Raw genomic sequence first — 12,385 nt, forward strand, 5'->3', positions numbered from 1 at the left:
AGCCCCAAACTTCGAAATGGCCATGAGCAGATGGGAATAAGGGGACTTCGAAGTAGGCGGGGTACTTTCGAAAAGGAGCCCTGTCGAGACGAGCCGCGCGGTGGCGAGCCGCGTCAATTTCAAAGTGCCACGGCCGCCTGCATGCTAATGAGGTGCTGAATATGTATTTCAGCGCTTCATTAGTAAACTTCGAAATGGCCATGTAAATGGCCATTTCGAAGTTTGGGCTAGTGTAGACACGGCCTAGTTCATTTTTTGTGCCAGTACTTGCCAGTACTGAATACCAGCATCTCAGCAGCCCCAGCCATGGGATTGGCTGGGGATGTGGGGGCAGGGAGCTGGATGAGTACTGAGTCCTCCTTTTTTTTTACAAAAAAGGCACTGGTTTTTCCTAATATCCAACCTACACCTCTCCCTCTGTATCTTCAGACCATTGCTCCTTGCTCTGCCATCTGTCACTACTGAGAACAGCTTCACTCCATTCTCTTAAGATCCCCTGTTCAGGAAGTTGAAGGCTTCTATCAAACCACCACTTGCTCTTCTCTTCTGCAAACTAAATAACTACAAATCCCTCAGCCTCTCCTCATAGGTCATGTGCTCTAGCCTCCTAATAATTTTCAGTGCCTTCTGCTGGACCCTTTCCAATGCTTCCAAGTCCTTTCTGTAGTGGAGCCCCCAGAACTGGATGCAATACTCCAGATGTGGTCTCACCATTGCCGAATAGAGGGGGATAATAACTTCTCTAGATCTGCTTGAAATGGTCCTCCTAATGCACCCCAATATGTCATTAGCCTTCTTGGCTACAAGGGCACACTGTTGACTCATATCCAGCCTCTCCTCCACTGTATCCCCAGGTCCTTTTCTGCTGCACTGGTCAGTCCCTAGCCTGTAACAATGCTGGAGAGTCTTCCATCCCAAGTGTAGGACTCTGCACTTGTCCTTGTTGAACTGCTCTAGATTTCTTTTGGCCCAATCCTCCAAATTATCTAGGTCACTGTGGATCCTATCCCTACCTTCCAATGAATCTGCTTGTCCCCTTAGCTTAGTGTCTGTGTGTGTGTGTATCTGTGAGCATCTCTGTGTCTGTGTGTGTGTATCCGTCTGTGTGCATGTGTGTATCTGCTCTTATTTTCCCCTTTCCCTGGCTATGTATAGTATTATGTCTGTTCCCCTCTTGCTCTGTGCCCTTCTACAGCTTCTTTTTTAATCTTTCTGTTCTGTCAGCAGCGTTTTTATCTTCTGGTGAGGATATTTGTGATAAAATCAGTATTCAGTTCAGTCAGTAATGCAGGTAATCAAAAAAAAAATCAGTAACTGAAGATCTGCAAATCACCGAGAGAGAATATTAAGCCCCATAATGCCATCTTTAGCGTCCTGCCACACATGGAAAGAGCAGGTAATAGAGCTCCCATCCAAGAGGGACTGTCTAGAGGCAGGTCTACGCTACAGGGGAAGGTCAAATTAAGGTACACAATTCCAGCTACATTAATTACATAGCTAGAGTCCACATACCTTAATGCAGGCTTCCACACTGTTTCCACTAAGGGCAGTTGAGGGCAGCCTGTGTGCCCATCTACTTTCCTCATACCTAACAGGAGGCAGGAGTACTGTGGTGGAGGGAGTGCCCTATAAATCTGATTTAGCCCATCCTCACTAGGTGCACTAAATCGAACTCCAGATGATTGACGATGGCAGGGTTATCCTAAGGCTCTGTCTGCACTAGGGAAAGTAAATTGATCGCAGATGTGCAATTCTAGCTACAGCAATTGCGAACCTAGCATCAGTGCACATACAATCGACTTTTCTGACTGTCCTCAATGAGGAAGGTCAATGGGAGAATTTGTCTCCTCGACCTCCCTTACTGCTCGTGAGACATGAGGATTACAGGGGTTGACTGCCAACCCCTGATTGGTCAGTTTCCAGATGTGCAAAATCGAACCCTTGAAGATTGACCCTGGGTGGGTCTATCTTCTGAGCCAGTGTAGACATAGCCTGAGGGAAGGCTGTTGGCAAGGCACTGTTCAAGGTGCTGCCTTCCCCACAACTGGTTGCAGTCCCAGCTCTCTGGGAGCAGTTTGTGATGGAATGAGAAGAAACAAGAAGTGGAAAAGAGGCATTAGTATTAGGTCATGAAGGGTATGGCTGCACTGCATTTGTAGACTTGAATTGGTGAAATTTAGGGAGGTGGTATTTTCAAGCCCTGAGTGAACTGTCTTGTTAGCTTGCGAACTTGGGTTTACAATTGCTGGCGGTGGGTCTGACATGTCTATGCTAACATGATCAGACTGCATGTCACTGACTTTCTGACTCAGGTCTGTGACTTGAACAAAATGACAGGGCTTGGGCTGCTCTGACCCACACCCCTAGCAAGGCCCTGGGACCTATGTCCTGAATGTTTGCTGCCCTTAGTTAGACCAATCTGGGGCAGTGGCGTCCATTCAAACTTGAGTCAGTGCTGGTGTTAGCGTGCAGACATGCTTCTTCTCCAAGGCAGGAGGATTGTTAGCTACAAACTGGATGCGCAGGCAACTGAGATGCTGCTCTTGGCCCCATATGGCGCAGTGTCATTTCTGTCCCCCACCCCTAAAATAATGGCTTCAGCTGAAGGGCGACCAGGGTATGTGTGTTTTGCATCCTTTGTATGATGCTCTCTTTTTGCCTGGCTTCCCCCAGATCAGTAGGTCCCAACATGGGGTCTGTGCAGGAATTTTGGGGGAATCCATGAGAAAAATAAAAGATAAATAAAAATGATCATAGAAAATAATTTTAAATAAATTGCAAAGTTACAATCAAGTATTATTTTTAAATGAAATACCTTCCAACAGTGTTATTAATTGCTGTCCAGCAATCTATGTTGTGGTTTCCTTTTTAATTTAATGGAGTATACATAGTGGATATACTTGGCTTTAATGGGGATCTGCAAACTTGGTGGGGCATGATTGGGAGTCTAGGAATGGTTGTGGGGGTGCACACTTGTGAAAAGTTTGGGAATCACTGCCCTGGATGGTTCAGGCTCCAGGTGGGCTAAAGGCAGGGTCCTCAAGCTGCACAGCTGAGTCACATGCACGCAAAGGGGTGGCAGAGCTGGCAGCACCAGTGAGCAAGTGATACCAGCTGGAGGGAATTTTCCCTCATGGAGGGAATTTTGACTGCATTTTCAGCATCTGAGGGAAAAGGAATATTTTGTATCTGGAGGGAAAAATCACTGCATAATAAAGATACAGACTACTTTAGAGACTCTGAAAGGAGTTCAGATTTTTCCATGAGTACTACAAACAACGCACTCATACAAGTCAAATAGGAAGCACTGGATCATTGTGCGTGGGTGTGGCTAGGGTTAGGTTTCCTTAGAACCACTTGTTGAACATCTGCCAATAGTTGCCCTTCCAATCCAATCTCATTTATCCTAGTTATGAGTGACAATGTACAATCTGCAACTACTGTCTAGCTCTTTTCCTCCATTAATATTTTAAATTCTGATTACTATTATGTCATTTCTGTGATTATATTTTCATTTGTGTTTATTTTTTTATTTCTGTGATTATATTTTTATTTAGTTTTCCTGTTTAATTTTTTCTGTGATGGCATATATTAATGATGTGAGCTATGTACTGTCCTGCAATTAATGCCCAATGAAAGGTACAAATTCTTAAATCAAGAGCTCTTATTTTTGCAGAAATATGCTGAACAAACTGGTTTCATGAAATTCTAAATAAACTCAAACAATATAATTAACCTTTTTATCCTTCTTTATTATATTAATACCATATAGCACTTTATTTTTGAAACGGGGGGGCGGAATTTCCTAGTCTAGGGGGGATTTTTGAATGAGAAAAGTGGGACATTTCTCACTTCTGAGCTGTCATCACAGGTGGGCGAGTTCCCAGCGCCCTCTGTGGCCGGCTGGGTGCGTCGCCCCTTCTCCGCTGGGGCAGAGGTCGGACTTGCAAAGCCAGCTGCCGGGCAGGAGCAGGGGTGCAAACCACGCACTCAGTGAGACTGGGCCAAATCGCGCAGAGGGCGCTTTGGGCACAGCGGGCCCCGAGGGGTTTTGTGAAATCAGCCCGCAGGAGCGCTGGCGAGAGGGACACCCCAGCAGGCGTCTCACCGGACAGCTGGCTAGTTGGGTGGGGGGTGACACTGGGCTCCAGGCACCGTGGGAAGTTGTGGCAGAGGATGAAACCGGCGCGATTTCGGAGGGTGGCGATCCACACCCCCCCTGTCATTTCCATCCGCTGTCATTGGGAAGATCCCTCCCGCTTTCATGGGGGGTCGCTTTCGCCCGCTAGACGCGCATTTCAGGGGCTCCTCCCCCCACCCACTGCCCCCCACACCAGAGCTGCTGCTGCCGCTTGTGCGCCCCCCCCCCACCCCACCGCGTGGTGGTCTGGGGGGAAAGTCGGGGACTCGGAGGTGGGTTGCGAGGGCGGCTGGGGAAGGAAAAGTCACCCTGGGTTAGTCTGCGGCTCCGCTGGTTGGAGCACACCGAGGCGCTACCCATCTTCACCCGCTGCGGGGACGTCTGCGCTGTGCCCAGCTGCGCCTCCGGGCTGCGCGCAGCAGGAGGGAGCACGTGGGGGGCCCCACGCCTGTGCTCCCTTTTCCTGGCGCTCAGCGGCTGGACAAGCCGCGCTGGCACAGCGGAGCAGCCGCTTTCCTGCCGCCCGCTGCTGAGCGGTAGGATGGCAGCGCCCAAGCAGGCGGGCCCGGCCAGCGTTAACTGCGGAGGACAGCGCCGCCGCCCTCCGGGCCGACAGGGGACTCCCCAGCCGGGCCAGGGCTGCGGCTCGCCACGCGAGCTGAGCCGCTGTCCCCGCCCACTCCAGGGCGTCAGCTGGGCTGGGCGTTCGCGGCTCGCTGGCGAGGGGTGGCCGGTCCGTGGAGTCAGGGGGAGGCTGATGCTAATACCTAGGGGTGGGGGCAGAGATGAGTCGCTGGTGCGCATTTGTGTCCTGCGGGGCATGTGTGGCCACCCCATCCCGCAGCAGGCGATCGGGGCGGAGAGGAACCGGCCCGGCTGCCGCCGCAAGCGGGAGCAGCGCGCAGGACCGGCTCCCAGAAAGCCGCCGGGGAAGCGCAAGGCAGGTGCCTTCTTCGGGGCCTCCCGGGCTTGCTCAGCCCTGGTCCGGCGCGCCCGGCCCGCTCGCACACACACCTAAGGGCACCCTCTCCCCGCGCCCTGCGGCAGCGGCAGCCTCCACTCGCCCGGCTGCGGGGAGCAGGGCGGGGCAGAACCTGGCGCGGGAGGTGGGGCTGTAAGTCCTGCCGTGAAGGGCAACCAAGTCAAGGCGCCTCCCTAGGCTCAGCACCTCGCCCTCGCGTGCCTCAGGCGCTGCAAAGTCCAGGGTCGGTGCCTGCGGAGAGCGGGATCGGAGCTGAGCTCCCCCGCCCCCGGTAGGAAGTTGCCCCTGGGGCGCGGAAAACTTGATCCCGCAGGAGCGTTTGTCCAAGACACCCGAACCCCATTACCCGACCTGCGCCGCCCGCCGCCACGTGGTTATGGCATCGGGCAAGGAACCCGCGAGGAACAGTGTCACACACACAATCGGTCAGACCCGCTGGTTCAGGGCCGAAGAACAGAGCGGCATCTCCCCGCGCTCCCTACCCCGGGGCGCTCTGGGCTAGTCTGCGCGCTTCCCAGGCAGCCCGGCGCCTTCACGCTACCGCACACAACTGCGGGAGCTAGAGGGAAAAATCACGCCTAGCATCAGCCCGCGCTCACCAGGGCCCAGGGCTCAGCTAGCCGCGCTTGGCTTGAGCTGCTCCGTAGATGAAGGCTCCGAAACCACGAGCGGTCACAGAAAGGTTTGTCTATATGAATCGGGAAGGAGAGGTGTGTATCTCCCTCTAGTGAGGGAGAGGGTAAATAACATGCAAAGGGGACAGCCACAAAGTCTCTGAACACTTGGTAGGTGTAGACAGACAGACAGACAAGATAGATAGATGGATGGATGTTCAGCGTTAGAGCCCATTATTTCCTGGAAAGCTGGAATACAGACACTGAACCCCAATTAAGAGGCATTCGTGCTGACTTTGAAAGCCTAATGTGAAAAGACATCATGGTCCCCACCCAAAGCAGAGCCACTTGCATGCCATAGGAGTGAAGAAACCTGGTTTTAGCATCTGTCACGACCAAAGCAGCTCTGGTGAGGAAAGGGTTAAGAAGGCAGAGCTTCTTCCCTAGCAGATTTTATTGGAATCCTTTCCCCATCACATAACTTAATTTGTTAGGAAGCGATAGCACCCAACTGAGCATGTGGTGATACCTCATCTGCGTCAGACCTGTGCAAACAGATGACACTACAGCAAGCACTGGGTAGACTATTTAAGGAGCAGCTTTTCAAACTGTGAAGAACTTATCCAACCTGAAGACTACACTCTCTGCTTTGAACGAGGGAAAAGTATCTTCATTAAAGGTAGGAGTGATGGGTCAGTAACTTTTAGACATAGCTTGGTTAAGTCATTTTTATAGAAAAATTGTAAAAATGATGTGGCTGTCTGTTTATTTGCATGTGAATTTTCAGAGTATTCATCTCATTGATAGTCTCACAGGTACCTTCACTAGAAGAAAAACTTCAATAGTCACAATTTAATGTTCCAATCTTTACTATATGGAGCACAGGGAATCATGTTTCTATTGCTCTTTTTACCAACATCTTTGTGTCATCAAACTCATTATTTTATGTCCTTGAAAAAGATCCTAGAAAGCAAAATTGTGATTTAGTTGTGTAACTGAACATCGAGCTCCCAAGGGCTGCATAAAATTTATGATGGGGAATGAAAATTAATCATGTATGTGATACAGATATAAATCATGCAAATAAACTGATGTGTATTCAAATTGTGATCTTTAGCTTCCAAACCACTCTCATTACATGAAGAAGGTTAAAACACCCATCTCAACATGAAAGAATACAAAGTATATATATTTTATAGACAGCAAGGATGTACTGGGTACCTTAGTGACAAGGCATTCATTATGCTGGGGCTGTAGAATATTACACTTTGAAACTTTTCTTTCCTCTCACAACAAATGTGACAAAAATGTGTTTGTCTCAAACTAAACCATTACTAAATCTAATGCATGAGATGGGCAAATTTGGTTTAACAGTTCACATTTGAAACACAAGTTATTTTTGTATACTGTTAAATAACTTGTATGTTTTAGGGGGTTTAGCCATGAAATCTTTCATATGCACACAGAAAACAGCATTCTAGCCTTAAGAAGTATCCAGTTCAATATTTCCTCTTGAACAATGGACTGTTTACAAATTGAAGACTTACTTTACATTTCTAGAACTCTAAGTTTATATAATGATTTAACGCGAATCCATGCAGTATAGATGAGATATGTAAAGTAAGTCTGTTTGGATGTTATAGAATCAAGAAAATATACATAAAACTTAAATTCTCGGTTTTATATGACGAAAAATATATTGTTCCAAATAATTCTAATTTACTACTAAACAGCTTTGAAAAGTCACCTGAGAGCCAAGTTTATTCCACATTTTTTTCAATTGTTGGAGTAAGCTTTTGTTTCCCTTTCTTTTGGTGACCATCTCCCCACCCAAAATGGTAAAACAGCTGTAACAATTAAGCACAAACCAAATATGTAATTTAAAAAATCTTTACCAGCTTTTGAGACCTGAATATATGTATCATGTGTCTATTTTAAAAGATGATGAGATTGTGAAACGTTCTGTCCTGATATACGGGGAGAAATAGAGAACAACAAAGACACTTCTTCAGCAAAGAGCCTTTGCAATGGATTGATTATATCTCCCCTTGTACCACTGTACAGCTCGATCTGTCCACTCTTCTTAAATGTAGAGACGTTTTATCAATCTGTCAAATACACTCTTCCTGATCTTATCTCCTCCCATTTAACACTAATCCTTAGTTTACAGTACACTCTAAAATCTAGCTTTTTCAGAAGCCAGAACTTTTATTTTTTTCCAAAGGAAGGGAATATTAAATACAGTGAGGCTCATCCTTCTAATTTTTAATTTCTTTTCCCTCTAGCTATGTATAGCGGTATCTGCATCTACCTGTTCCTTGCTGTGCTCTCAATGAGCACTTTTGGACAGCAGGTGTCAAGCTTGCACAATGACAATCGTGTGACCACTGAGCTTGAGCAGAGCTTGACAGAACATCATCGACCTGTTCGAGTCCCTTCATCTCCTGGTCAGCTGAAACCTGTCCAGCGGGCGGATGGAAATGTTGACCAAAAAGCCAACATTGGAGCTTTGTTGGCCAAATATCTCCAACAAGCCAGAAAAGGTAATGGTGAGCATATTATGTCATGTGTCTATGTCAAAAGAATTCTCTTCGAGATTCAGCACTTTTCTCGATTTCCAAATTTTAAAGATAGAGGGGACTACTCCGATCATCTACATTTGTAAAGAAAATATTGAAAAAATATTAATATGGAATTGAGCATTTGCTTTCATATATGTATCATAAGAATCTATCTAGTTTCATGATTTGTTGCGTACAAGAGATCTGTGCAACTGCAACCCTCTGTGGCATTGCAGCTAGGCTTGCTGCGTACAGTATAAACAGAATAGAGTTGATAGATTAATGTAAGAACTTGATTCTTCAAACGTGTACACTGGTTGAACTTACCTACCTGAATAAGGATTTGTGAGATAGCAACCCACAAAACAAAACTATTTACTTTACCGTACGTTCACACACACACACACACACACACACACACACACACACAGATGTAAAAAGGAATGCTTTTCCCCGGAAAAGCTAGATGTTTACTTTTCCAAAATTCATGCTGAATTTAAAATATTTGCAAACAGTTTTCCATTCACAGTTTCCTTTAAGAGGCTCATTTGCTCATTTTTTAAGAAAGAGCTCTGCTCCGTAAAAGAGCTCATAGTTGTATCTGAAGACATAGACATTCTGGGAGCCAGGCTACTTGCAGAGCACTGCTGGTGAATAAGATGGCTACCAAGTCCAGCAGAAACTTATGTACATGGTTTCAGAGGCCTTTTCATCTGCTACATTCATCCTATACACCCTACATTGCACCCTGCACTGCAGGATAGGACAACATCTTGGAAGTGAAGAAGGTGGGTATAAGACCCAAGGGAAGAGTCGTTGCCTGCTATTACACAACTGTTTTGGCATCAGGCAATTATTTCACTCCCAGAGCTGGTTAGGATGGAATTCATGTCACCCAAGCATTGACCTGCCCCTCTCATTTCCATCCAGATTGTCTTATGCAGAGTGGATGAAGAGCTCTTCTCTATCACTCAGTTGGAGACCACTTCATTTGTGGCTTCTCCCTCTACTCAGTCTCACTATAGGACTCATTATGCTGGCCGCCACAATAGGTTAAATTTCTCCCTTACTTCTGATAGAGTTCTGCAGTTGAGGTGTTATGTATGTTGTCTATAGCAAAATTTGCTCTCACACAAATGTATTTAGACTTACATATATAAAATGGTTAAGAAATTATATTAAAGATATTATCGGTTAGAAGGAAGTTACTTCTGAGCATGTGTTGAAGGCATTTGAGCAGTGCCTAATAATGCCAAAATCTAATCATGTTCATTTAGGAGTCCAGTTTAACAAGTAATATAAAGAGAAAATTTCATGTTCTTATCAAAAGATCAGTGATATAATTAAATGATTTGTGGAACTAAGCATTATTATTACAGGAAATCTGTGACCCAGAATCTTAATTATATCTCTCCAGATTTGATATTTCCATCCTTCATTTCCTGAAAACCTTATCTATATAGCCTGTTTCATTGTGGTTTCACAGCTCCACAAAAACTGGTTGGAAATCGAAGTATCAACAAGCTACAGTGAAGGAACACTTTGGCTTTATCTTAAATGTTACCTGACAGAATTCTGTTTGTAGTCCTTAAAGCCTCCCTGGACACATGATACTTTTTTTTTTGGATCTCGTTAGCGGTCAAGCTTGAGTGTAGCCCACCACAGACAGATGACCGGACTCAACATGTGTTCGTGAACTTGTAACAAGAGAGGCTAAAGAATTAAAAGTGACAGGATAAAAATATGTAACCTTTGTATGGCTGGATCTGATGACAAGCACATGGGGGCTTCTCCTTTATTCCTCATTCAAGCCCATCATCTACCACTCCCCATTAACAGAAGACTCTTATAACTTGTATGTTCTAGAAAGGGCTGCTCAGGGTTGTAATTTTGTCATCAAGGTAAAATTACATTTAAATTTTAAAAATGGCTGATATGAAGACTCCAACTGGTATGACAAGTAATCTTAAGACCTCACTCATATCCAGTTTTAATCACTTTTTAGGAGGTTCAAGTCTATCCCTACCAAACTAGAAGATATTACACCTATAGAGAATTTTGCTGTGCCATAAATGGTTAGTGTTGGTGGTGATGTTTGCGGTTATGGTTTTTAAAGAGACCAAATTAAGGCAATATTTCCAGTTATAACTGCAAAGAAAAATTAGCTATTATACCACAAGGTTAAGGTTGGGTTCTAGAAGTTGGAGGGCCAGTGGCTCTGTGGAGTCTATAGGCCATCTTTGGAGATTTGCAGGTAACTAAAATGACCTCTATTTTGATGTTAAGAAATTCAGTTTACCATGCACAACCTACCAGCTCTTTCAGTTAAGTTATCCTAAAAGTGTTCTGTCCTGTATCTGACAGCTGGGCAGATGAGACTCTGTAGCAGTCAAGCCAGGGGCATGTTAATTAAAAATTCATTGTCAGGGCAGATCACAATGGCTCCAAGAGCCATTAGTGTTCAGTGGATAATTGATTTCCAAACTTAGAAGTCTTAAGTAGAAACCACCACTCAGATAAGGGACTCTCTGTTCCAATGGTATCAGACGGTACTGCTAAGAAACCATATTCTCATAATCTCTCAACATACATTGAATTCTGAGGATTTAACTGAGATCCTAAATTTGTTACTCAATCGACATTTTAGGAGATAAATTTTTGCCATTTTGGTTTAAGTAAAGGTCTAAATCATTGAGGGTAGGGGAAAATCAGTTCAGTTTAATGAACTCTGCTGCAATCATAGACAAAGTGACAACGTTCCTAACCATACAGTTATTATTTTGTTCTGAATCTTTTCATCTGTGAAGAAAACTGCATCAATAAAATACTGTGACAGCAGGCATTCTTCTTAAAATATAAATTGTTGTATAGCAAGAATATGCTATAGCTTTGAGAACTTTTTTAATTTCATGTACTTAAAGACTCACAGATCTAGGTCAGAGCTAAATGTTAACGAGGTATAGTGTTTGTTTTCGTTCCATTAAAGTTAATGGGACCTTTGTCATTGACTTCAGCTGTAGAAGGTTTAAGTTTATTTTTATAATAACAGTATTACCGCACGTAAAATTTAAAACATATCCATGAAAGTGAAAATTTTCACAGTCTTTGGATAGAAGCAGAGTCAATTCACATTTTTAAATTCTTCCAGTTCTAATGATGTCACATGTTAAGACAGAAAAAGGCATTTCTTTTTCATATGGCCTGATTTACCTCAGAAAACAACCTATTAGTGATGTAAACATAGATGGAAAAAAAAACCAAAAAAAAGCCATAGCAGAAATCAGCACTTCAATACTATGACAGGAGGCACAGAAAAACCTTAATTTACCCACAAGTACTAGTACTCAGAGTTTCAGCACAGTCCTGTCTTCAAGCTCTAGCCAGACCATTCTGACACACATACCTGTCCACAGCTTCTCTAGAAAACCTGCAAGTTTTATGTCCATTCCACTCACATACTCTGCACAAACTGAGGCTCTTTGGGCAACATAGAGGACAGTCATGGAGTCTTCGTTTCAGGCATGATCCTGCTCTCAAGTAGAGTTAGCTCACCTGCCTGACAAATAAGAGGGGGACATCATAAACAACAATGAGCAAATGGGCTATAGCAGCCAGGTCCTACCTCATCCCTCTAAGCAACCAGGCAGTGAGAAAGGAGGAGAAACATGTTCACATTCCTTCCCTGGAGCGTGCATGGGAGAAGGAGGAAATGAGAAGCCAGACAGAATCATAGAAGAGACCCTCAAACTAGCTAATTCAAGACTGCAGGTTCCACAATATGGGGAAAAACCCATGTGCTAAGAAACATGTAGATTATTATCCATGCTGTCCATAAATTATAATGCACACAATTACAAATGCCCATAGCATATCTCCAATGAGCATGCTTTTTATTTTGAATAAAAGCAAGACATTCACTTATTCTTTTCCCTTTATGTCTCATCTGTTAGGTCCTACTGGAAGGATCTCGGGGATGGGAAACAGGGTACAGAACATTGACCCTACACACCGGATAAATGACAGAGATTACATGGGCTGGATGGATTTTGGACGCCGCAGTGCTGAAGAATACGAGTACTCCTCTTAA

At 44.8% G+C, this 12,385-nt stretch overlaps 1 protein-coding gene across 1 annotated transcript; it reads left to right on the top strand.

Annotated features, from left to right (window-relative positions):
* The first annotated feature begins 8,024 nt into the window (after positions 1–8,024).
* Positions 8,025–12,385, top strand: CCK (cholecystokinin). The gene is made up of 2 exons (XM_074986087.1): positions 8,025–8,280; positions 12,249–12,385. The coding sequence occupies exons 1-2, from the start codon at positions 8,025–8,027 to the stop codon at positions 12,383–12,385; spliced, it is 393 nt and encodes a 130-aa protein (XP_074842188.1).

This window comes from Carettochelys insculpta, chromosome 2 (assembly GCF_033958435.1).
Source record: "Carettochelys insculpta isolate YL-2023 chromosome 2, ASM3395843v1, whole genome shotgun sequence".
NCBI classification, from domain to species: Eukaryota; Metazoa; Chordata; order Testudines; family Carettochelyidae; genus Carettochelys; species Carettochelys insculpta.